This window comes from Lissotriton helveticus, chromosome 3_1 (genome assembly GCF_964261635.1).
Source record: "Lissotriton helveticus chromosome 3_1, aLisHel1.1, whole genome shotgun sequence".
Lineage (NCBI taxonomy): Eukaryota > Metazoa > Chordata > Amphibia > Caudata > Salamandridae > Lissotriton > Lissotriton helveticus.
The window spans coordinates 1,389,363,213-1,389,390,619 of NC_136061.1; the positions used below are offsets into that span (position 1 = coordinate 1,389,363,213).

The 27,407-nt window shown below is 41.7% G+C and overlaps 1 protein-coding gene across 1 annotated transcript in view; it reads left to right on the plus strand.

The window, feature by feature from the left end:
- PDIA5 (protein disulfide isomerase family A member 5) overlaps nt 1–27,407 on the plus strand; it is a 1,081,671-nt gene that overhangs the window by 306,762 nt on the left and 747,502 nt on the right. The window contains exons 4-5 of the mRNA XM_078682031.1: nt 4,541–4,624; nt 4,889–4,934. Of these exons, the coding sequence (XP_078538157.1) occupies nt 4,541–4,624; nt 4,889–4,934 (130 nt within the window). The remainder of the gene's footprint in view (nt 1–4,540; nt 4,625–4,888; nt 4,935–27,407) is intronic.

Consider the following 27,407-nt stretch of genomic DNA (forward strand, 5'->3'; position numbering starts at 1 on the left):
GGGCTCCACTTGCGACGACTCCTGGTGGCCTGCAGATCTTGGACCTCACCCCTCACCCACAGACCACGCACAAAATCTCAGCATCATCTTGGACTCCTCGCTCACCATGCACCGCCAGATCAACGCTGTCTCATGATCCTGCTTTCACACGCTACACCTGCTCCGAAAAATCTTCAAGTGAATCCCCACCGAGTCCAGAAAGACGGTCACCCACGCACTCATCAGCAGCAGACTCAACTACAGCAACTCAGTCCACGCCGGCATCACCCAGAAACTTCTCAAGAAACTGCAAAGCATCCAGAACACCTCTGCCAGACTCATCCTCCACATCCCACTCTGCAGCCCCATCAGCAGCCACCTGAGAGACCTCCGCTGGCTCCCAGTCAACAAAAGAATTGCCTTCAAGCTCCTCACACATGCCTATAAAGCCCTACAAGAAACAGGAACTGCATACCTCAACCACCGCCTCTCGTTCCATGCACCCTCCAAAGACCTCCGGTCTGCCCAACTGGGCCTGGCTGCCATTCCACGTATCCACAAGACCACAGCCGGGAGAAGATCCTTCTCCTACCTTGCAGAAAAGACCTGGAACACCATGCCTCTCCCACAAAATTTAAAATCGCAGAAAGAATCCGGTAGCATGGTCAGAAGCAGTGGTTGGTAAACATGCTGAAATGAGAGTGATAATTGAAGTGTGTAATGGCACACTACAAGATTGAATTGACATATAAGGAGCAAGGTTGCTGGTGAAGGTAAGGTCTAAGTGTGGTTTTGTGGAGGATCGTGAGCTTTCTGGCAGGTATCCATCCAGTTTAGAAACACGATCTTCTGTCAATGTGTAATAACTGCACAAATTATCAGATCGGGATTACATCATCTCCAAGGAGGTTGTCAGTAATAAAGAGATGATCATGTTTGTGAGATGATCATGTGTATGATAATGATTTTTAGACATAAAGCTTGCATTGATCCAGAGTCGGAGGCTTGGAAGGGAATGGTTGGGTTTAGAATTAGTGTCGCCTTGGTAGAATGCTGTGTGAAGGTAGGTAGGATGAAAGCATGTGGGAGGAGGGAGGTGTTGATGAGAGGATTGGGGGAGCACATGGGATTGGAATAGCCAGGCAAGGGCAGGATATGAAGAGTGATCTCCTGAGAGGCTGCACAGTTTTCAAGGATGTGTGTGAGAGTAGTGTAGGATGTATGTTTGAACTGTGTAATATCAAACAGAGGCAGTAGACACAAAGAGGTTTCTTAAGCAAGGGTACATCAGGCCTGGTGAGTTGTCTCATCTGCTGTTGAGAGTGAGGGATTACTGGGAGTCAGTGACTGCATGGGAGCCAGGAACAAGTTTAGCACAGAGAGAAGGAAGAGGCGATTTGGTGGTGGGGGGGAGCGATGTCCGGTAAATGTGGGATGTTTGTAAGGGGAAGATGTCTTAAAGATAGAGCTGGCATGGAGTGGTTAGATTGGGTGTAGCTTTGATAGGGTTGTCTACTCCCAGGAAGATGGAGGGTTGGTTAGAGGGAAAGGGAAGGGTGATGGTAGGCAGAAGGATAGGGCGATGTGGGTGTGTGAAGGACTGGGAATTAAGGAGTAAATGAGGACCAGATGCAGCGGTGTAAAGGCAAGAGATGGCAGGTTGATAAGAAACTGGTGGCTTTGGGTGTTGGTAGATCAGGGAAGGATCAATGGGACATGAGGGGAGGAAATGGGTAAACGGGCTGATAGTGGCTATTCCTGGTTTTAAGTGGAAGAGAGGCCACAGAAAAGGATGAAGAGCAAGTTGGGGGGCGGGAGAGGTCATGCTCGTATTATAGAATCATGTAAAGATCTGCATGCGATTGAGAGACATCTGTGGCCTACAGTAGCGATGAGGTAATAGCGTGACTGAGCAGAGTAAGAATAATGGAATGCAAGGCTTGGAATGGGAATTCAACACAGACAGGCATAAGTTATGCACCTTTCAGTAGATAAAACTGATGTTATCAATGCAATATAGTCGGTCAAGACAAGAATTGGCACAAATGATAACTAGGGCTGATCTCAATGTCACCCATTGGTTAGACTTAATGTGGAGCGGGTCCTAATGTTACAAGAGATTATGCAGTAAGTCTATGTGATTTACAGCGGAGCAGTTTAGGGGCGACCCACGGAAACCAAACTCCTCTAAAAGGTTGCAAATAATTTTGCCTCAGATGGTGATTTGGGTGCACCCAAAATTGATATGGGTGCACCCAAGATTACCCTATTAAATAACAGCACATTGGTTAGGGTAGAGACAAAGGGATCAGAGGAAACGAGACTAAGCACTCTGGCTGAGTTTGTGTTAAATGTGGAATGCAGGAATTTATAGAGGAGCACAGTATTATTGGGTGGGAGATTTATAGAGCATCGCTTCAAGTCAGCACAATTACGAAGAGGAACTTTTGAGCGGAGTGCTTCAGACGTAGTCTTGATAGCAGCATTATTCAGGGAAGCATAGTTTAGAGCTGTGTAGGTAAGAGTGCCAGTTAGGATCAGACTATTTGTGGGAGCACTATTCAGATAATCAGAATGTAAGTGTAGCACCCAGACAGATGCCCCTTTAGCATACTCGGTATGTTTGATATTTAGTCTAACGAGGGTTATTTGAGCCAGTAAGAAATACCTGCAATGGAAGAATTCCTTTGGGTATGACTTAGAGATGAATACTTAGAAGTGGGGAACGCCCTCATGTGATGTTACTGATGACCGTATACCGAAGAGGCCAGTTTTTAGGCCTCAGCTCAGACAACTTCAGCTGTTTTTTTGTAAAGACCTATTGTCTTAAATATTTATCAATACTTAGAACGAGCTTTGGGTCAGGCCCTTGCTCATGCCTGGATTGCTGTTTTCTGTGTTACTTCCTTGTTCCTGATTATATGGCTTTCGTACCTATTCTTTTGTTTATCCCCCCGAGGAGCATTTTAGTCTCAGTGTTTTGTTAAGATGACGTATCTTACAGCTGTTGACGTCGCACCTTGTCTCTTTTCTGGGCGTAGGAGGGACTATATCTTCTCCCTTTCTTTCCCTCGGCCATCCATTCTTTTCATCCCTGCACTATGCACTGTTCCCACCTGGTAATTCATTGCACCTTTAACCAACTTTTTTTAATCTATTTTTTTACTTAGTTGCTGCCTGCTGTTCTGTCACTGGGCGCCCATCTTAAAATGGCTATCTGACTGTTCTAAGCTAGTGACAGGCATTCCTGAATGAGATGACTGCAGCAGATATGCACACATATATGGTGGCTATCTTTAAAGCCATTTGTTAAAGCATAACAAAATGCATTCAGAGTTGGCCAGTGTATTTATGACGGTTACCTGTGAATGCACTTTGTTTCACAAACACATTTCAAGATGGCCTTCATGGATGCGTGCACATTCTCAGCAGCTAATTAGCACAGAAAATAAGCATTGGCAACAATCAATCGGTTTCAAAGCCAAGACTTATTGGCTTTCCAATACTTGTTTAAGATTTTGAGAGATCTTTGGGATGATTCTGTACATTTTTTTAAGGGAATGCAGAGGTGCGGGGTCTCGGGGCCCGATGCCCCCTTGGCCGAAACATGTCGATCACCTAGGACGTTCCCCCTAATTGATGAGAAAGGCTGGATGTCCTGGGAGGAGGGTTCAAATAGGAAATAGTAAACTGGGGGCTGAGGGTAGGAAAATGCATTTTAGAGTTGGCAGCCATGTGGCTGTGCAGGCTAGGTGACATGTATTCAAGGTGGTCTCAATACGGCAAAAGCAGTCCCTGTTTTTACCCCAAACCCCCTTTTTCCGCCTTTTTCATGCAGCGCTGGTGTCACCTCCGTATCTCACAACCAAATCATTACATGCCTGAGCTTGCTATGTCTGCATCCTTTCTGCCACAGTATGCAGCTGTGAGGAGATAGTTTGAATTCCCACCACCAAATTTAAAATGGTAAATCACACGCTAAAATTAATATACATGTAAGCTGGAAAAATGTGCTACAAGTAAAACCGTTTGTACCAGGACGGTACACATAAAAATGTTTATTTACGGTGTTGTTGCTTCCCTCCATAAAAACATTCTTACAAAAAACATTCTGACTGCCCTCTTCTTTTGTCACACCTAAACTAGTTGTGTGATGGGTCTTCGAGATTACAGAACACAATTTTAGCATGCAACCATGGTTACTTGTCTCCATTCTGATTGGCTCAGCCATCCTGAAAATTCCATTCAGTGGAGAATTAGAGTTAAGCAGTTTATTAAATAAAGGTAACATTTTATTAAATACTTTTCAAAAGCCAAGCCTCAAATTTCAGGAGCCGGTTAACAGGAATAAATGTTTCTAATACTGAACAGAGCAAAAGCTGGGATTACATTGGCGGCCCTCCAACATGGGAGCCGAAGCCGTGGATACTGAGCTCTGAAGCATGCGTTAATGTTTACACTGCCACTTAGCTCATGTGAAGCTTCTGTGTACACATCAGATCACCCAGGCGTTCACTTTGAGCATCATTTTAATACGGATCCATGTTTTTTGTCTTTGCAGTGATACAGAGAGCAGAAAGCTATGCAAGAAGGTGAAGGTGGACCCTAGCTCCAAGGAGAACGGAATGGAATTATTCCATTACAAGTAAGGGAGAACACGAGTCTCGGTTTAAATTCGTTTTTGCATATCCTTTATGCAGGAATTGCTTGAGTAGCTAGGTGATCCTGCCTCAGGCCCACCTGAAATGTCCTAAACGATTCTGATCATTGTAATATTGGCATGTTTTCCTACAGCCTCATCTGTCAAATCTCTGTTACTAGGGGCCTCACACAAACACAAATTGCTGGATAAAAAGGAAATCTGTATCCTCTTCAAAACTGTATTTATTATTTTATTTTCAATCTTCAGGGATGGTGTATTTCATACAGAATACAATCGACCAGAAACCTTGAAGGTAGGATTACATATTTTCTCATACATTTAAGAATTTTGTTTGAAATATGCACATTTGGAGAATGCAAGTCTGTGCATTGCAGTCCTCTAATGGCCAGAAAGATGCATATAATAACTGTCTGCAAAAGAGCACAATGCAAATCTATTGCTTAATATTGGAATTGTAGTTGTTTTTCTTAACTGTAGAATGGAATCGATGTTCAGTTTTCTATCTAGCTCTGGATCAAGCACTGAGTGCTGCCTGCATCTCATGACTGTATTTGCCCCATCGAAGGACTTGACAACGGCCATCAAATACAGATGGAATAGAATGGCTAGTTGCCTACATCACTTGTTTGTGAGGCCTCTAGCTTTAAAGGATCCTTGCTCAATCAATCAATCAGTCATGTTTCTTATAAAGCGCAACTACTCACCCTTAAAGGTCTCAAGGTGCTGATCAGCATAATTCCGAAAGGTAAAAGAAAGAAAACCAAGGGTAAGGGATGGAAAATGATGGAAACCATGGAACAATCTTGGTGTTATTTGTAGGAACAGGAATATCTTTTCCATTTCCTCAGAGTGATCTAAAACTCTTCTTTTTTTTTTTAAGTTCAAGTTTATTGAAACCAATCAGAAAGTACAAAATAAAAATGCATTAAGAAAGAATAATATACAAGAAATAATGGAATGAAACAATGCCAAAGAATAAGCAAGCGGAATCAATAAACAAATCACTCTCTTCATGAAAAAAAGGAGAGAGAAAAGATACAAAAATAAAAATGAGACAATAAGAGTAAAAATAGCTTGATTAATGTGTGCACAACTTACATTGAATGCGAAAAAGCATGTGAGTATATAATACAGTTGAAAGTGTAGAACAGCAAAATGATATGCAAAAAGACAACTTTAAACCTTCAAGGGGGTTTACGAACCTCATCGGATGAGTTAATGGGAACAGTGGCAATAGAGGGGGAAGAGGGAGAGGAATGGGAAGAAAGGTATTCGGTAAGTGGAATCCAGAGCAGGTCACGTTTAATGGCACGGGAAACAGGGGAAACATAATTAGTGTCAAGTCTCTGATTAAAACAAATAGCGTTCCACCAGGCGGAATATGTAAGTTTTGAAAAATCTTTCCAGTTGGAGGTAATCAGATGGAAGGCAATTGCAATAAAAAGATCTAATAATTTATAATGAGATGGGGATTGAGGCAGGTCCAGGGAAAGGGAGCCTAGAAGAATGGTGGAAGGGGAAAAGGGGAGTCGAAAGTGGAAGATAGTGGAAATACGCGACCAAATTGCACGCCAAAAGGAAGCAACCTTAGGGCAATGTAATAACATATGAGATAGGTCAGCAGAGGGGAAGGAACAGGACCAACAGGCTGGGGAGAGATCAGAGGAGAAGGAGGACAATTTAGACGGAGAAAACAGTCTTCGATAAACAAAATAAAGGGGTTGTGTGGTATTGGCAGCACGAGAGGTTTTGTGAATTTTAATCCAAAGTTTATCCCATAAAGAGACGGGCCATGTGGTTGACAAATCCCGTTCCCAGGCCAGTTTAGAGCGTGATTTAGTGCGTTCAGAGGGTGTGATCAGACAGGAGTAAATGCGTGAAGCTGAAGGTGAGGAGTGTAAAAGAGGAGATAAAAGAGGATAGAGAGGAGGGAAGACAGAAGATGGTGGGAGGGACTGAAGGAAGGAAAGGAGTGCAGGAAGTAAAAGGTCATACTGTTTCCAAAAGGAGTTAGGGAGAAGAAATTGAGACTGAAGTTCAGGAAAGGAAAGGGGCACTCCGCCGGAAAGCAATTGTGAAATCCAGTGTAAGCCTTTGGAACTCAAGGTTTTCCAGCAGAAGGAGTGATTTTTGATGCGAAGGAGTTTGTTATGCCAAATGGATTGGTGAGATAGAGAAGCAAGGGAAGGGTAAGAAGAGGGTATAAGAGGAGCGAGGATGTGGCATGAATGTGCAATAACAGGAGATCGTAAAAAGGAAGTGTGAGCCGAAAAGGCCAGAACGTCCGAAAAATCAAAGGGGGAAATGAGAGATTTCTCCAGAGATAGCCATACCGGTGGATAGGTGATAGGATCCGTAGACAGCCAACGAGCCGTTTGCTTTAGAGAGAAGGAATAATGGTAAGATTTGAAGTCAGGGAATTTCAGTCCTCCGTGAGATTTGTCTTTTTTAAGGAAGGTCAATGCAATCCGAGGAGGTTTATTTTGCCAAAGAAATTTAGATAAAAGAGAGTCTAATCTTTTAAAATAGTAGTGAGGAATGCGGACAGGAATCATGGAGAGGGAGTATAATGCAATAGGAGCCAGCATCATCTTTATTGAGTCTAATCTCCCCCACCAAGAAAGGAACAAAGGATTCCATTTAGTGATAGAGTCAGAAAGTTTCTTGGAGATATAATCAAAATTAAATTTGAGAGTATCCGAAATGGAGGGGGAAAACCAGAGGCCTAAATATTTAATTTTGGAAGGTTGCCAGGAGAAACCCGTGTGAACAAAATCGTGACGAAGGCATGAGACATTAAGGGGTAAGATCTCACACTTATCACGATTAAGGCGGTACCCAGAAACCAAGGAGAAAGCATCGACTTGACGGAGAAAGAAGGGAATAGTGGACTCAGGGTTGGAACAATAGAAAAGGATGTCATCTGCGTAGACTGAGAGTTTGACTTGATTGGGACCAGGGTTATAACCAGTAATAAGACTGTCCTGTTTAATCTTAGTTAAAAAGGGCTCTAGCGCAACAATGAATAATAAAGGGGATAAAGGGCACCCTTGGCGGACACCCCTAGAAAGAGAAAAATAGTCTGAAACTTTGCCATTGGCGAAGATAGAAGCTCTAGGGCCAGAGTATAGGAGGGCAATAAGAGAAATAAATTTTGGAGGAAAGCCAATCCAAGAAAGGGCGCGAAACATAAACTCCCAACTGATCCGGTCAAATACCTTTTCGGCGTCTAGTGCAATAGCTGCCAAAGGATAGTGAATGGAAGAAGCCTTGCTGAGCATATCAAAGAAAACTCTTGAGCTATCAGATGATAGGCGACCTTTGACAAAACCAGATTGTTCTGGGCCAATAAGTTCAGGTAAGATGGGATCCATACGCAGGGCAAGTAATTTGGCAAAAATTTTGTAATCGGTATTCACAAGGGAAATGGGTCGATAATTTTTACAAAGTGTAGGGTCTTTATTGTCTTTGTGGATGAGGCAGATCATTGCTTCCTGAAAGGTACCCTGGGAGGAGCCATCATTGATAAAGGAATTGAAAAGAAGAAGTAATTGGGGTAAGAGTTGTCTGGAGAAGTGGTTATAGAATTCAACAGTAAATCCGTCAGGACCAGGAGCTTTACCTCGTTTAAGCACTGAAACCGCGTGGGAGATTTGCGCTAGTGTAATGTCCGCTTCAAGTGGGGAAAAGTCAACATGGGAAGAAGAAGGGGGAGGAAGAGAGTGGAAGTAAGAGGCCAAGTTATCAGGAAGAGGAGGGGATTCGGGAGTATAAAGTTGTTTATAAAAGGATACAAAATTCTGTAGAATATCTTCATCCTTAAAATGGGAATCGCCATTCGAGTCAGTTATAGAGATAATCCTAGTCCGATCTTGACGTGTTTTTAGGTAGTTGGCTAAGAGTTTACCCATTTTGTTTTGACCCCCGTAATAACGGGCGCTGCATTTCAGTAGGTAAGAGGCTGCGGCATCAGTAGAGGACTTATTAAAAGCAACTTTAGCTGAGATAAGATCTTTAAGAGAGGAATCGGAGGGGGATCGATAGTAGGAATATTCCAATTTTTTAATGTTTGCGAGAAGAAGGGAAGATTGACGTTCAAAACCTTTTCTTTTTTTAGAAACATAATTAATTACAAATCCTCTAGCTGTTGCCTTGAAGGAGTCCCAAATCATGACAGGAGAGGAATCAGGGGTGGAGTTAGTATTGAAAAAGTCGGAGATAAAGGCACTAAACTGGTCGGTAAACTTGGAATCAGTCAGGAGGGAGTTATTAAATCGCCACCTACCAGGCGAGCGAGAGAAGGGTATCAGGTCAAAATCTACCAGGACAGGGGCATGATCTGAGATGAGAATGGAACCAATTTCGGATGCAAGGACACATTGGGTAAGGGATTTGCTAAGGAAGAGGTAATCGATACGGGATTGAGTTTTGTGGGGGGGGAAAGTAACTGTATTCTCGGAGGGAAGGATGACAGAGTCTCCAAATATCAGTTAAGGAGGCACGGCGAATAGCAGAGGTGAATTGATTGTGCATTTTGGATCGGGCAAAGGTAACTGGGGAGTGTCTGTCAAGGAAGGGGTCATGGATCTGATTGCAATCGCCACCAAAAATAATGTAATGGTCGCTGAGGGAGACCAATTTATCCGAGATAAGGGGCCAAAAGGAGTGATCAACAGTAACTGGTGCATAAACATTGAAAATAACAAGAGGTACCTTATCTATAGACAGTTTTAAGATCACAAAACGACCATCAGAATCAATTTCAAGGTGAGTATCAGAAACAGCAAACTTTTTATGAACCAATATGACTACGCCATTCTTTTTGCCCAAAGAAGGGGAGGAGAAAATATGACCGACCCAAAGTCTCTTTAATTTAGAAGCTTCAATGTCGTTAAGGTGGGTCTCTTGCAACATGGCAACGTCAGATTTTAATTTAGCCAAATGAGCTAATACTCGTTGTCTTTTGATTGGATTATTCAAACCTTTAACATTCCATGAGGTAACTCTGAATGATATACAGTAAAAATTATTAAATGCAAAAATGACGCAAACAATGCAGTAATAAGTGCAAAAATAAGAGCTAGTACTGAAAGAAAATGCAATTCATGAAAACAAGAAAGGAGAAAGAGAAAGAGAGAAAAAGAGATTAAGAAGGAGGGAGAAAAGGACAGGGGAGTAAGAAGAAGGAAGAAAGAAAGAGAAGGGGAGAGAAACATGCTGAGGAAGAGAAGTAAAGAAAATAGATAAACTGGAAAGGGCAGCAGCTGATAAAGAGACAGAAAAGAGGGAGGAAGGAAGAGAGAACAGAGAGAGAAAGAGAGGACAATATAGGAGAATAACCAGATAATAACATGAGATCGAGACATACCTATAGGGGAAGGATTCAACAGAACAAGGGGAAGGGAGGAACCAAACGGGATGACGGTGCAACCGGGACCAAGCAGGACGGAGAACCGGGAGGCATCACGTGAAGGGAAGGGACGAACTGTGGAGAAAATAAGGAAGCAATGGTCACAAAAGAACAACAGAGAAAACATGTGGCAACAATAAATTAGCAAACGCAACAAGGCGAAAAAGTGAAACAATTAAGAGCAGAGCACAGATTCAGCCAGCGTTAGATGAGGAGGCATCCATGGGAGCAGAATGATGGGCGTTGATGAAACTGCGAAGGCGAAGAGGGTCCTCATATGTTGTAGTCTTATTATTAAAGGTAACCTTGAACAGACACGGATGGAAAAGACCATAACGAGCACCCATGTCCCGAAGAGCAGGTCGTAAGTCCAAAAAGGCCTTCCTCCTGGCAACGGTGGCCTTGGCGTAATCCTGAGCGAAGAAGAGAGTAGAGCCGGACCAAGTGACTCGTTGAGATGATTTTGCTGCTGAGAGAACTTTTAACAGGTCCGTGTACTCCAGGAAATACAGGATTACCCCCCTAGGCTTCTGTGAGGGGGAGGTCGAGGAGGGAGGACGACCCAACCTGTGTGCTCTCTGAATATTAAGCAGGGTGTCTTCTGGCATATGGAGGACCTTGGGTATGAAGGACTTGAAGAATGTAATAGGGTCAGACCCCTCCTGTCCTTCCTCAAGGCCGTAGATACGTAGGTTATTGCGCCTGTTGCGGTTTTCAAGTTCCTCCACTTGGCGCTGAAGGGTAGAAACTTGAGAATGAAGAGGAGAAATCTTCGCACAATCAACCGCCAATGAAGAAAGCGATTGCTCCACAGTAGTAACTCTGCCGTCGAGTTGCGACCAAGAATCCGTGAGAACTTGAAGTTTCACATTAGTGTCCTCCATGAATGGACGCAGAGCTCTAATTTCCTCCAATAATAGTTCCATCGAGACAGGAGAAGATGATTTTGGAGGAGAAGGGGGATTTTGTCTGAGGCGTTTAGTGAGAGATTTAGCAGTAATCGCTGACGAAGACTCAGACGCCGCCATGATGTCCTCAGGAGGAGGGGATGGAGTAGTGCGAGTCCGAGAGAACTCGGAAAATAACTTCGAGTTTTTGATATAAATACGCTTGGTAGGAGGATTTGAAGACGAAGTGCCTTTGGATCTACCCATAAATAGCGGTAAGGAGATAGAAAGCGGCAAATTGTCGATAAGATGTGGGGTAGACAAAATGGCCGCCAAAATAAAGTTAGTCAGAACAGGCACAAAAAATGCTCAAAAATGAGCGTAGAGTGGGTATAGACCTCCAAAAGCAGAGAGAAAAGTGCAGTTGAAAGAAAAATCGCCACAGTAGTCTAGGAAAATCATTGATGCAATGTCACAGCGCAGCTGGGGAAAAAACTAAATGGCGGTCGCAAGGTAGCGACGCAGCTGAGGGACTTACATAGTTCGTAATTCGCAAATGCCGCAGCCAAACGAAACCACAAAGGTCGAAGAAGGAGCAGATGTTCCGACGTCCTTACATCTCAAAAATTGGCGCTGGACGGCTCAAGAAAGATGCCGTAATCCGGGCACACCGAGGAGCTTTACCCAGACGCCGCCATCCACGTCGGGCGCCAAGCCACGCCCCCGATCTAAAACTCTTCTTCTTCCCATTATGAAACCTTTTTCCTGGTTGTGCCCGTGCTGGTGTCTCGTGTACCATCCTAGGTCAATGTTCTGAAGAAACCCTTGAGGACATAAGTTGCATTATTTATACATCTGTTGCGACATAACGGAAACTGTGCACATAAAGATTATGTTCTAACTGACCTTATCAGCTTCCATTGTGGGGCTATCCACGTCATTTATTCTCAAGAGCTGCTCCAATTCCATTTTGTAAAAGGAAGATAAAATGCTTTTTGAAGACAAAATGAGAAGCGGATGTAAAGGGGGGGGGGGATAAATGTCCACCTTCTGATTTTGATTGTAATCCAGGACATATGCGCCTGACCTATTGAGTGGCTGTGGGAGTGATGGTCTTGAGAAAAATAAAGCAAATGCGTTTGTGGCAGCTACTTTGGTATATATCTAACTGGCAACTCCATGGCTCTGCTTTCATTGGCTACCTCACAGCAGAAGGATACTGGTAGTATCAAATATGAGTTTTTCTGTTGTAGGATAGTACATCCTGCATCTTTAACTGATGAATAAGAAAGGCACATTTGGAATCCGTGTTTTACATTATAATGACCCGTGCCATAATGCAGAATACATAAATAATGTGGCCTATAAGTCAATGCCTCTTTCTTGCACATATGTTATCACTCATTAGTATAGAAGCAGAACCCTTTACCCCAATATTCAGCAAACCTCAAAATGCATATCCCTACGAAATTTGCCTAAGACTGTTTTGCTCCAGCTTGATCTTGTGTAAAAAGGCACCCTCCCCAACATGAATTTAACAGAGTAGCAAAATAAAACATTGGGACCACTCAATAATTGAGTTCTAGATCAGAGGGAAGTTTAAAGGCTTTGTTTACATCGTTTTCAAAATCAGGCAGTACGGAATAAATGTATCTCACACAAGGGGTCAAAGGGAAGTAAACGCTACTAGAAACTATAGTATACTACTTCCGAAATTGTTAGGCTCACACAGTGTATAGAGTAGCGAAGCAGCAAAAAGAATTAAAAATAAAGAAGTAAGAGTAATTGGTGGGGTACTACACGTGTTTGGACGATAACCCTCACTCACCACAGGGTGACATGCTTCATCATTGGGTCCCTCCACACACTGGGACCGCAAGGTACCTAGTTTGGGCTACACTTTTCCCGCAGGAAAGGAGCAGGAGTGTTTTTTTGTGGGACAACTTAATGTAATAATACCTTCGGGTGAAGTGAAGGTCAGAGTTCAAAAGAAAATGGAGTATTAAAACTATCTTGGTAGGGACAAAACAATTTTATTCCTATGTTCAAAGGGATATAGATTAAAAGCATAGTGAGACAGGGTTATGGATGTTCACCCTGTGCCATGTATGACTAAGATGTTCCAGGCATTCTTCAGGACCAGAATATTTAGCCACTCTGCTTCATAAAATGTGTGCAAACTATAATATCACTTCAATTTGAAATTGCAAATATAATTAGGCCTACACTCTTGACCAACAATGCTCAGTGGCAACTGGTTCTTGAGTGGGTCAGATGACCCTACAAGGAAATAATAAAAAGGCACATATCAAACATATGCATCAATGTAAAACACCAGTTTACACCACCACCACAACCAAAGTGTGTAAATATTCCCAAAGAATATCCATATAGGCCTTCCCCAAAGGCAATGAATAAGATATGACTCTACCATCTACAGAGTCTCTCCACACGTAGAGCTCTATATTGAAGTGCAACAGACACAATTAAAAAATGAAGGCACACACATTTCGAAAAACGGAGAACATAATGTTCTCCTAAACATATTGTGTCAACTTCTCATATCATATAGGTATGTGTATGGTATATACACTATTATAAAATACCAGTGCATGAAGGTATCTACTTAATGTGACATTGTAGTGGTATATCATAACAAAAAGGCCAGAATTCCATTTGTAGAACAATTTCAGACAAAAATGAATGAAAAATATCTAAGTATGTAAATGGATTAAGTGAACCAAATGGACACTCTACAAGTTAATCAAGCTAGGCGCCCATGGGTCCACAACCAGTAAACCAAAACCACAAACTGTGGTGTTGGTGAAGTAGTCAATGTACACCTCATAAGGCATCCAGGAGAGTTCTAGAGGGTCAAACCATGGACTGTAGCAGGAATCAAACTACCTTGAGATGCATACCGGGCGAGTGTACAGCAGTCAGGGATCTAATTCTCGAGGCAGCGGGTCACGGTATCAAAGACAAAGAGACAACCGCAGTACAACAAAACAACCAAGATGTACACCTAGTATGGTATCGAGGATAATGCTAGGGGGTCATAAATAAACTGTAGCAGAATTGCACGTAACTACAATACATACCGGACCGAAGTGCAGCTGCCGAGTATCTAATACTTTAGGCGGCAGGTCGCGGTACTCAAAAACAAAACCACAAACGGCAACATCTAGGAATGTGGCATGTATGCCGATTTTAGCCTCACCTTATATGTAGATTTCCTCGCTATGGGAAAACTCTGGCGGGAGAAACTAGGCACAGGCTTTGGCTCTCAATAAAACGTCACTGAAGAGAATATCATGGTCGCGCCCGCGCTAGGCATGCCTGGGAACAGTAGGACATAGAAGTCTATACTATAAACATTGTGCTTGCACGATATCACACACCATGTCAGGAAATGGTAGCTCATAAGAATATACACTAAAAATAGATAACTGACATTAGCAGTAATGGAACAATTCAGGGACCAACCTAGGCTAATGGAGAATGGCATGACCAAAGTTCCAGTCCGGTGATTATATTCAAATTGTCACAATTAGTACTACCAACATTGACTAGTGCAACCAGTCATCTCTAAGGATCCTGTCCGACGTCTATTTGTCCGAGCTGGCACGTAGTATCGATAGATGCCATCAATCAATATGGCAGTCCATAGTCATTGTCATTGTGGAACACCAAGCATAGGGGTCCCAAACTCTAAGTTAGAAATATGGTCAGATTCTACTCCGTATTGTATGCTATATATGTGCATGTGGTATACCAAAAACCATTTAGTCTAGTGTAGCTGCAAAGTGTGGAACAGGTGTAAAGGGTAGACTAAATCTATTAAAGCTGGATGACAAAGTCAGAGTGGACAGTATGACCGTAATTATCATGCACAACTTGGGATGTCATCATTCAAACCACTCAGATTACATTCAAGTCTAAACACCCAGCGCTGTTCTCTACGATACAATACTTTATCTAAGGGGCCCATGTCCCTACAATAGTGCGGTTTATCCAGGACCACCCATGTAATATCTTCTTCAATGTGTCCTGCATCCAGAAAATGACGTGCGAGTTTGGTATTAGATTTCTCACATTTAACAGCGCTCCTATGTACAATAATTCTGGTTCTGACCTTATGGGTAGTCATGCCCACATAAATCAATTTACAGGGGCATTTAATCAGATAGATCAGCCCCTCAGAGTTGTAGTTAGTATGGTTGGTTAAGATCGAGGGAGTTTTTAAGCCTACATCCAATTGTTTTTTGCATTGTGTGTAATGGCAAGCGACACATGCGCCTCATGGAAAGTGGCCTTGTATCGGTACCCCTTTCTATAGGGTACGTAAAGTGTCAGCAGTCACATTATTCCGTGGTCTTGTATGTACCAGAATATTGCTCAAATTACTACTGCGTTGAAAATCAAAGAGGGGTTTCTCACAGAACTTGTCGCCCTTGTTCAAAATATGCCAGTTGGTATTAATAGCCTTCTTAATGGTCTCAGTCAAAAATGGCTAAAGGTGCTCACACATACAGAGGCTCAGATGGAAATTTCGGGTAAGTGTAAAGTAGCGTGTCACAATTATTATTATGTGCCCGTTAGATGCTCTCCGGACAAGATGAGGTGGATATTGTCATGCAGGAAGGCTTTGTGTGAGGTTATTAGCATGTTCTTTATACTTCATTAGCTCCGTATAGTTCCTCCTCAGCCATAGGAACTGCCTAACCAGGAGATTATCAAGAAGGGCTCGTGGGTGGAAACTCTTGTAGCTAAATAGCGAATTACATACCATCAGTTTTTTGTATAATTCCATAAAAATCTGACCTACTTTGGGATACAGTTTGAGGTCAAGGAATGGAAGTTCTCTCTTACCGAATTCACACGTAAATTTGAGATGGATATTCAGAGAGTTAAGCTATGTAGAAAAGGCCTCAAGGGAGACTTGGTCACCCTCCCAGATGACCAAGATTTCGTCAATATATCTCTACCACTGTCTGATTACTGTGGAAGGGATTCTCCATAGGGTAGATATGGGTCTCTTCGAACCAGTGCATATATAAGTTGGCCATACTGGGGGCACATGTACTGCCCATGGAAGTGCCAGTCAACTGCCAATATAATTTGGCCTCCAAAGGAGAAGAAATTCTCTATCATGGCCAGGGATGCACATTCCATGACAATTGATGTTGGTGTCTGATCAATACGTGGATGTTGTACCAATAGCTGTTCAATAGTCCTTAGGGTGTCCTCCTGCGGAATGTTTGTATATAAAGCCTCCACATCAAAAGAGGCCGAAAGATGTTTATCAGGTTAAAAATTAATCATAGTCAGAAAGGACAGGATATATTTCATATCCTGAAGGTATGAGGGCATTTGTGCCACTATTGGTCTGAGAAACCAATCCACTAATTGGGGTAAAGGTTCTAAAATAGAACCAATGCCGGACACGATAGATCTGCCCAGAGGTGATGTCAGTATTTTGTGTATCTAGTGTAAGATATAGAATGCCGGAGTCTGGATGAGTAGGAGTTAGAAATTCAGCCCCACTTTTAGTAATCCATCCTAATTCAGCTGCCTTAGTTTTCTGCAGTCTTGATGTCGGGTCACATGCAATAGGTTTGTAGTATTTAGTATCCTGGAACTGCCGTAGACATTTACTTCTATAAATCACAGTATCCATTACTACTGTGGCCCCACCTTTATCGGCCTGCTTCACTACAATGTTAGGATCAGATCCAAGTTCATGCAAACATTGTTCTTCTTCTTTGATGAGATTGAAAAATTGGCGCTTTGCTAATCCTTTATTCGATGAAAAACATATCAGAACTGCCTTCTCAAAGGTAACTACTTCTGAGTTTACCTGTTGAAGGGTAGGGAAAAAAGTAGATTGGTTTCTAAGGACAGTATTGCAAGATATATCTTGTGTAGTATCATTCTGTTTCTCAAAAAAAAAAGGATAACCATATCATATGAAAAAATTCAAACAGTTCCTGCGTTTTGAAATCATCACCCATGTAGGTGGGCACGAAACCCAACCCCTTCTCAAGAATTTGTACTTCCAGGGGGGTATGAGGCATCTATGACTTAAGTTGACAGTTAATTTGCCGTTCCACTGGTTGATGCACTCGAAATGCTCCTGGTTATTCGTTGCTCTAGAGCTGGGTCCCATTGTACCTGCGCTCTCTGTTGTTCCGGTCGAGTATCTTGGGAAGGAACTATGTTGTTTCTTCTGCAGCCTCTGTCCTGGCCAAAAAAAGGTTTATAGCCAGGTCCATTATATGACAGTGGTTGAAGCGGATGTGACGGGAAAGCCCAAGGTTATGGTGGCCACCGCGGAGCAGGTTGAAGAAAAGGAGCAAAATTACCATGCCCTATAATTGGCCTAGATCTATAAGAGGAATCTGAGTCACTCGAGCCCGAATCCTCAGATTGGCTCCAATCTTCTGAGTTGGAGGTCTACTCATCGGTTTTACGACGCCATCCTTTGGCTCCTCTCCGATTGTTCTTTTTGAATTCTTGTGCAAATTAATCATCCAATTTGTATGGATACACCTTTTCTTGAGTAAATCTATCAAGATCCTTTCGTTTATTCACCTTATATTTATAAGATCCTCCTTTGTCTCATTCAGTGTTTTGGTAATATCTTCTAACCGTTTTTTAAAAACTGTGATTTGTACCGAACACTTAAGTTGGTTTCTTTAGCCGTATTGATCACAAGGACTAGCAGGTCTCTTCAGCATTTCCAATTAAATTTCGACCAATTTTTTTAAAACAGTTTATCATCCAAGAAAAGTTTTGGAACCTTGGAAACAATGAGTCCTGGTGGTTCAATGTTGGCTCTTAAATATTCAGTAAGAATGGCCGCGTCTAAGGCTGTCCGAATCTGTTGTCTTTTGAGATTAGTCATTTTTGTCCAGTCTTCAGTTTGTGAAATGTGTGTGTCTAAAATACTCAGTGTCTACCCTGTGGTGAGTGAGGGTTCTCGTTCAAACACGTGTAGTAACCCACCAATTACTCTTACTTCTTTCTTTTACATTCTTTTTGGTGCTTCGCTACTCTATACACTGTGCGAATCTAATAAGTGCAGAATAAATGCCACGAGGGCTTAAATAGAGTAGTCAAAACCAGAAATAATTTTAAGTCCCAAGTGTGCATCAAATAACAGAAAAGAAATGAACATCACCTCTCGTAGGAAAATCGAAAGTTTCCCCTTTCACCCTAAATTCCAGCGGTTTATAAACACACTTCTTGCATAGAAATTGTAATGGCATGTATCACATTTTTAGCACATAAAATAAAACGTCAACATATTAATATGTTAGCACTATAACATTTCTTATCAAACTTCCTGCATCTTCCGTGTCATTGTCATTTGGAGATGTTCAAACTAATATGAAACATTCAGACAATGAACCTTTACACTGATGGATAAAACTAGGCTTAGCATCGGAACTACAGCGGAACGGTCTTGGACGAATACTACGGTTAGGTACACTAGAGAGTTAACTCTGAGCACAACAGGAAAATTACATCAACTTGTCTTTTTTCTAAGAATTTGTGGAGCGAGAAAATTGGGTGACCAGATGGGTGGGGGTGAAGATAAAATCGAAAGGAACATCAGGACAGCATCCATTTTAAGTTTCACTTAAAATGTTGCACAGCTAAATCATGTTACTAAAAATACTTCTATATGTCGTATTAAACTAATTTCAACTCCAATCATATTGATTCAGCATTTGTGTATTACATCTCAAATAAAGATCATTTTTCACCAATATTATTTTTCAGAAAAATTTCAACCCAGAAAAACGCCACTCCACTAGTTAGCATCACTTATTATGTTTGAGACGTATGGCCCCTTTCTAAAGTATAACTATTCGCTTTTTTGAGGTGATTTCTATAGTGAAAATTTTCGTTTACATGTTGGGGAGGGGGCACACACTGTAAGTACCATCCCTGATTTTTCAGGCCCCCCTTTACCGTACTTGGCTGAACCCTGTCATCTTATATGTCTGTCCTTTGCATAATTATTTCATCCACCTTATTGCTTCTGGTGGCCACTACTTTCCCTAATTGCTCTCCCTCCTCCACTCAGTCCTGTCTGGGTCCTGGCAACCCCTAATTTTCCATGCTTCACAAGTGGTGAAGCTGCATATACATGCTATAGTTTGCTCGTGGGTTTGTCTTGTAAAGTCCCCCCATTTGTCTTTGTGACAGCCCTACTTTAGCCCATGATGATGAAATATACAGTATAACTTGCGTCAGCACTGATGCAGCAGGGTGAGTTAAGAGCCAGAGCTTTCATGTCTTCATTTTGGCCCTGCTGCTCCAGGTCACACCACTAGCAACTAGGTTATAGGAGCTCCCGCAGCCTTGCCGCATCACCTCCTCCATTGTTCTGCTTTTTGGCTGACCTACCACATCTAAGTGGCTTGGTCGCCAGCAGCCGTGACCTTGTTCAGTTTGCTCCAGTCTTCCTCTTCATTCGGCGACGTGGCTCCTGCAAGCCACCTGTGCTGGAACTCATATTGGTCTCCCCGCCCTTCTCCTGAGCCTGCTTCACCATTGCACTGACACGCTTCACTAGCCCTCAGTGAAGAGCGCAGAGGGCCATGAGCCACTGGCGTAACCAAAAGTGAGGGGGCCTCCCTGCACGGTACTTAGGGGGGCCCCCTCCGGGCTCAAACAGGAGCTCTCCCGGCCAGAGTTCAGTGCCGAGGGGGCCCCTTGGAGCTAGTGGCCCCACCCGCACCGCGTGGGCTGCGGGGGCCTGTGTTACGCCCCTGCCATGAGCATGCTGGTGTGCTCATTCTATTGCTTACGCATGCGAAGCTGAGTTGGTGCCTTTTTCTCCTTTGACAACACCCATGCTCTCAGTACACCTCCCTTTGGAATTTTGCATATTTGGGGTTGGGATGCACCCTTCTATCACTCTGCCTGGTTATTGGCCCTTTCTCTAGGTAGGTCTATTGTCTTGACGGCCCAAGTGGGGGATGTGTGCACATGATTTGTTATCAGCCCCCTGGCGCCCCCATTTTGTCCGATAAAATGCAAGCAGAGAAAACATCTAGAACAGTAATGACCTCCATTCACTCCAGGGAGCCATTTGAGCGGCTTGGCTTTGCCTCATCACAAGCAACAGGATGGAATCTCTGTTGGTGCATCTTGAGACTTATTTTGCAGCAATACGTATGGTCAGTGATGGAAAACATATCTTCTGTTTCATGTAGCAAGTGAGGGCATCTTCAGATTGTCCAGCACTCTCATGCAGGCAAGCCAGTTAAATACGGATGCCACGCCATTGATGCTCTGAATACCCATGTTGCCCCTTGAGCGTGTCCAGATCAGGAACTATTTTTGCTGCATCAAGCAAAACAAGGGGCAGAGGAGGTTAGTGACATCATATATGTCCATCTCAAACAACCGGCAAAAACCTGTATGTTGCAAGGTGGAAATGATATGTGCTCATATATTACAAGGCTGTGCCTTAGCACAACTGAGATGACTCATCCTGCATGAGCCTGGTAAATCTCAACCCGTCATACTTATTCTGGATGCCTCTTTAAACTATCCAACACCAGAACATCTCACATAGAAGTAGCATTATCTACATCTGTTAAAACTGAACTAATCAACCAAGTGTACAAAACAACAGCCTGAGGGAAACCGATACCTCATCCATTACAAAAGTCGTTGTGCGGCCACTGTGGGAGTATGAAATGCTTGCTGGGGAGAAATCACAAACATGTAACCAAGGTATGGCACTCATCTGGCACGAAACCTTCCTACCGAAAGCTGTTAAAACAAACCCAGGCAGTACACAGAATTCAGCCAGCGCCACAGACCCCTAGGGGGATGACCTGACTGCTGACCGTGACGGTGAAGGGGTTTAGGAACTGGCCCTTCACCGGTGCTGTGTATGAGACATCGAGCCTTTTCTCTCATATGTGGCAGTTTGATTAAACTAAAACTAAAGGCCCTTTTCTTAATCCTTTCTATAGACAGGTGACATTTCCCGCATGAGATGCACCGCTTTATTCCTCCAAGTTGAAACATCGACATTACCTCGAGGGGTGTTAATTTAGAATATATATCTCACTGAGATTCAAATACTGTGTATTGGACTAGTTTTGTGTTTGCCACGACACCCTCAGTGCTTTGTATATATGTATATGTAACAGTGTGTGTGAATATGTGTATATGTGTATATATATATATATATATATATATATATATATATATATATATATATATGTATATATATATGTATATATATATTACCATCTGGCGATAGCCAGTAGGTATATATAGTTAGGATTGTTTTCCATAGGGAAATCACAACATTCTATTGGGAATAACTTTGGCGCCGGTTGAGGAATCTTTCTGAAATTTTCCTTAACTTTGCCTCGCGGCGCTCCGGTCCTTCCCTGAAAGTTTGGGGGGGATTCATCAAGCGGGGGCCGAGATAAAAGGGGGGTCCCAAAACGTGTTTTCCCCATGTTAATTTCCATAGGGCGGTTGGACTCACTTTTAGCCTGAACGACTGAATGGTTTTCCACCAAACTTGGCAGAATTGTAGGGACTGGTAGCCCGATGTGCCTTTGCTATGTCTCAAGATATGTGCTCCAATGGTTTTTACGAAAATTAACTTTGAAAAAATATATATTGGGCTACATTGGGCTATATATATGTTAGAGCCCAAATGTAGCCCAATGTAGCCCAATGTAGCCCAAAGATGGCCACCAGAGACAAAAAAAAACAAATGTAGCCCAAATATCAGCCAGATGTAGCCCAACTATAGCCCAATGCCAGAATGTCCCAGAGTGTTCTAAAGAACAACTAGAGCGCTAACAGTCTTACTTATGACAAAAGTATGGCACACCTGAAGTCATCTTGATTGGAATAAAGTGTTAACACTTAAAACATTTAATTTGCAAAGGAACAAAATGAGGGGGTTCATTTTGCCATAGAAATTATGATTAGTGCTGAAGAAAGAAAAATTAGGGCACATTTTGAGTGACTTCTCAAATCCTCTTATATTTCATTTAAAAAATTCTGATTTGCAGTCTCCCAAGATGGCCACCAGAGACAAAAGAGCCTGTGCTTAAAAACTCTGTTAGCAAAGCAGGCATTTGAGATTTAAAAAACGTTTTAATATATAAAAACGTTATCCGCTAATAGAATTAGCATTTAAAAAACCTTGCGAATTCACTGAAAAAACCATAGGTTTCAGGCCTTATATAGTTAGGAATTAGCATTTAAAAAACCTTTGAAATTCACTGAAAAAACCATAGGTTTCAGGCCTTATATAGTTAGGAATTAGCATTTAAAAAAACCTTGCAAATTCACTGAAAAAACCATAGGTTTCAGGCCTTATATAGTTAGGAATTAGCATTTAAAAAACCTTGCAAATACACTGAAAAAACCATAGGTTTCAGGCCTTATATAGTTAGGAATTAGCATTTAAAAAACCTTTGAAATTCACTGAAAAAACCATAGGTTTCAGGAGTTGTATAGTAAGGAATTAGCTTTTAAAAAACCTTTGAAATTCACTCAAAAAACTATAAGTTTTAGTGGTGTTATAGTTAGCTGGACATTTTACTCATACAAAACCATTGAAATTGCTCCTATATAGTTAGTTGTACTAACTATATTTCGCGCACCCGCAATCCACTGCTGATGATGTCACATATTAGATCATTCATGACATGGTCAGTGACATCACTGATGACATCTCAAATGACATCACTGATGACATCATCCACGTGACAATCACATACCCCTTTTCATACACTATTACAATTTTTCATCACTCTTTGTAAAATACAGAGTATCATATTTAAATCCATTGTCACAGCAATACAAGTATCTAAAAATCCACTCAGTGATTCATAGATGTATACACACATCTAATCACTTACCTATGGATTCACTCATACATGCTGTCAATGAACAATAGAACACTATCAAAAATACTTATACATCTATATCGACATTAAACAACAGCACGCATCCTATTCACATATGAAGTCATCCTACTCACGTATGCAAACAATGGATCATACTTACATATTTACTTAGCAAAACACTTATACAAACACCACTTCTTCTATTCATTTAGATAGTAAGTCATACTTAGTGAATTATAAAATCATTATTACAAGTATACAGTTATCCGTACAGTCACTCACACAATCATTGTGTCTTATGTATACTTATTTATATACAACAACTGACACATACACTGCCTTTTATTGTTCTAGTTTGTTGGACCTGTACCATTGAGAAATATATTTGCTCATCACCACACCCATAAAGATATTCACTCACCCAAACAACTGTTAGAACATGTAGTTTTAACTTCATATATCTACTGAATCAACTATTCACACATCTTTGGACAGTCACACATCCCCCACCGAACCACACACACTTTCACACTCCCATACAAATACTCAGTTAACTAATCAATAACTAATATAGACTTTCACATAGCTAGTAACCAACTGTAGAATGAGTTTACACAACAACTGACAAAGTGATAAAGATATTCACACAGTTTAGTCACTATCCACTATATTTAGTGAGACATTATAAATTGGTCAAGTAAACAGTCAATTACACTGCTACTAAATCCTCCATCCAAATATTTATTTATATATATCCACTTATTCTTCAATGCAAATTGCTTGATATATATTGCATATTTAAATAACGAAGCAAACCACATTCACTGGATGATGTCATCAGTGATGTCATTTGAGATGTCATCAGTGATGTCACTGACCATGTCATGAATGATCTAATATGTGACATCATCAGCAGTGGATTGTGGGGGCGCGAAATATAGTTAGTACAACTAACTATATAGAAGCACTTTCAATGGTTTTGTATGAGTAAAATGTCCAGCTAACTATAACACCACTAAAACTTAGTTTTTGGAGTGAATTTCAAAGGTTTTTTAAAAGCTAATTCCTAACTATATAACTCCTGAAACCTATGTTTTTTTCAGTGAATTTCAAAGGTTTTTTAAATGCTAATTCCTAACTATATAAGGCCTGAAACCTATGTTTTTTTCAGTGAATTTGCAAGGTTTTTTAAATGCTAATTCCTAACTATATAAAGACTGAAACCTATGTTTTTTTTTGTGAATATATATATATATGTGTATATATTTATATACATATGTATACATATAGTTTTTTTAATCAAAAATATTTAAGATTAAAGCTTAGTTATAGTTAGGAAAACTTTTTTTTCCCTATACAAATCAAGTTTAAGCTACACATTTTAAAAATGTGTAGTGGACCTTGTTACACACTCGTTTCAGCTCGCTGACCTCACAGCGCTAACTATAACTCACCACTCTTTTTTTCTTTGCACCCCCTGGACCAAACGCTGCAAAACTTTCAGTCCTCCGCCAGTGAAATAGGTGCAACAGAGCTGCAAAGATTTGTGGACATTCGTCAAGCAGATGCAAAGTTATTAAGGGACCGAAATAAAAAAAAACCCTATCTGTGGTGACCCTAACTATAACCACAGAGTGGCTACTGCCACCCTGTACAATATATTTTACCTACTGCTGGTCACCAGTAGGTAGTAATAGTGAAGACCTAGTTTCCATAGGAAAGGCATTTTTTGTTTGGCTAATAACTGTGGCACTGTTTGATGAATCTTAATGACATTTTCAGAACTAGTTTGCCACTCACTGCAGTTGCTGTCTGGAAAGATTCGGGGTGATTCGTCAAGTGGGGGCTAGGAGTAAGGGGAATTCCTAAAATGCCTTTTTCCCCATACAATTTTCCATAATGTTTTTAGACAACACTACAGCCCGAACAGTCTGCATTGCCAGAAATAAACATGCTTTGAAACCATTTGGGCTGTGGTGTGTTGTACATGTGAAGAAGGAACAATGCGTTTGTTGGAGATATAGGGGTTCGACCGCGACCCACCGTCGTGAAGCGGATCCGTTCCAGTGCAAAGAGAACACATATATGTGTGTGTATGTATGTATGTATATATATATGTATGTATATATATATATGTATGTATGTATATGTATATATATATATATATATATATATATATATATATATATATATATATATATTACATATATATATTACATATATATATATATATATATAATACAGGTATCACCTTGTCACAGTACAGTCTGGTAAACCTTACCATCTGCACTAGACTGTACTATATACTGTGTTACGTTGGAATAATACAATGCTGTGAAATATGAACAGTAGCCATATGGTACCTTAATTGATTTACTACTACACCTGAATGAGTAATTTCCTGAGGTGTGTAGATAGGTGCACAAATGTCACCCACACAACCATTGTCTGTGTTATAATTGTGGACCTCAGTTCCATACTGGGTATAAGGGTCTGTCCTGTATGTTTGTATAGTGGCTATGACGTAGCAGAACAGAAATCTATGTAATGTCCAAAGTGCAGTATAACGAATGCTCACTTCCCTGCAGCTGGAGTGCATGAATGTCCAAATATTCACGTATTGCAACACCACCCCCTTTTTACTGCATGGAATATTTCAGATGTGGCATCTAATGATCAGCAAAATACTTCATGATGCATACATTGACCCTCGTCATAGTTCTAGCAGCTGAGCTGCTGTGCTTGGTACCGTGTTCATTCACTGTCCAGGTCTATTGCCTCGAGAGCTTGCTCTTTGACTTCCTCTTCCACATTATTGGGTGTTTGAAGAAATAAAACATTTGGGTCCACATTGACAGCACCATCTGACCTTTGGCACTCTGCCACCAGGGAGTGGCTTTTAATATCTGGCCCAGAGTCGCGGCTGAACAACAGACACTGGAAGCTGCAATATTATTGAAAGGTTGATAGCCGTACACATTGGATCTCCCCATTGTAGTTGCCATTAAGCCGAAACAACCCAGTGACATGCAAACTCCAAAACTCCCTTCAGAAGGGAGCGCAGCCTCATGCCTACAGATGATGATCTGGTGGTCGAGGTAAATGGTGCATACTGGTCCTCAATGTAGGTTGAGGAGGAGCTGCTGGTACTTGGAGTTCATGTCAAGGAACCTAGCCACCGTTTCAGCTCATGTGTTTGTGGTGCTAAAAATGCTTCTCCTTCGGGGTTACTCCTTTGCTTTGTTTCAGATACCTAAAAATGCGTCAGCATCTTTATGCCACCAAGGTGTTTTAAAATGGTATTTGGAAAGTTCTGTTAGGTTTGGAGGGGGTGATAAATGTCAGTGATGAAATATGTGTACATGCACAAATAATTGATTGACTAGCACAGCAGGAGACTTAGTCCACACTCCTTTAGGAGTTAAAGAGTGGCCCAAACACTGAACAAATGAAAATAAGAATTCCTGATAGCCAGTATAAACTTGGTTTAGCCGCAGACCCCCGCATGGTGGCCAATGCCAAATATACTTCTCTGTCAGCGTCTGTCCAGGAAGTTCGCAGCTTCCTGGGGATGGTGGCTTTACTGTGAAACATTTGTCCAAAAAAATCATGTCCCTCACTTTTTGCACTGAAGGAACAGAACAAATCAAACTTAGCATGGGACTGGCCCGATGAACACCAACGGGCATTTTCACTTATGAAAATGCACTCTGTGCTGAAATAACCTTACAGTACTACAGTCCTCTGCAGGACATAGTATTCTCAGAATGAATCCTCTATTCATTCACAATGGTATATAAGCTGTGATCATAGCTGGCCAGCCTCACCCAAAGAGAGAAAATCCGCATTTGAGACAGGAGCATGTGTGTGTATGGTTATGAATGATCCAGAATATTCCAGTTTCCTTGACAGACATTTCTGAGGTTTCAGCACATTATGAATGCCTGCAACTGGCAATATGAGATGCAGAGTGGGAGCTGGAAACGCCTTCCACAGAAGCGTTCAAGTTGAACACCAGAAGGCCCTGACTGTAGAATGTGAGACATGGGTTTAGGTCCGTTTGTGCAGAGGAAACCATCTGTAGCGGATCGCCTGCGTGTGCGAACTTGATGGTTTTTTTATTCCAGGAAAAAAACTTGAAGTTTGCACACACGGGCCATCAAGGCATTATCAAGACCAAAGCTAGGGTACTCAGCACGGTATGATTCCTGCTACTTGATGACCTAATGACTGGTGGAAGAATGGGAAGAGTGCCTCTAATTCGGCTCTACCAGTCCTCACAGAAGATAATTTCCAGTTCCCATTGATTTGGGCCAGCACGTATTTTGGGTGGCTACCCGACGAGCGGCATCTCTGTGTAATTGATGATTATCTAAAATTTCCTGCCGTTGAAATACCCGCTAGGACATTGGTGGAAGGAGCCAATCTTCAATTTGGAAAGCTGTTAGCACCTCACAGCCTGATTGACAAGCTGCAAACAAATAAGAGGCCCCATTTGTTAAAGCGGAAAGAGTTTGCTGATTAACTAGCCTCTATGAATATTAATCGTCTTAAAGTTA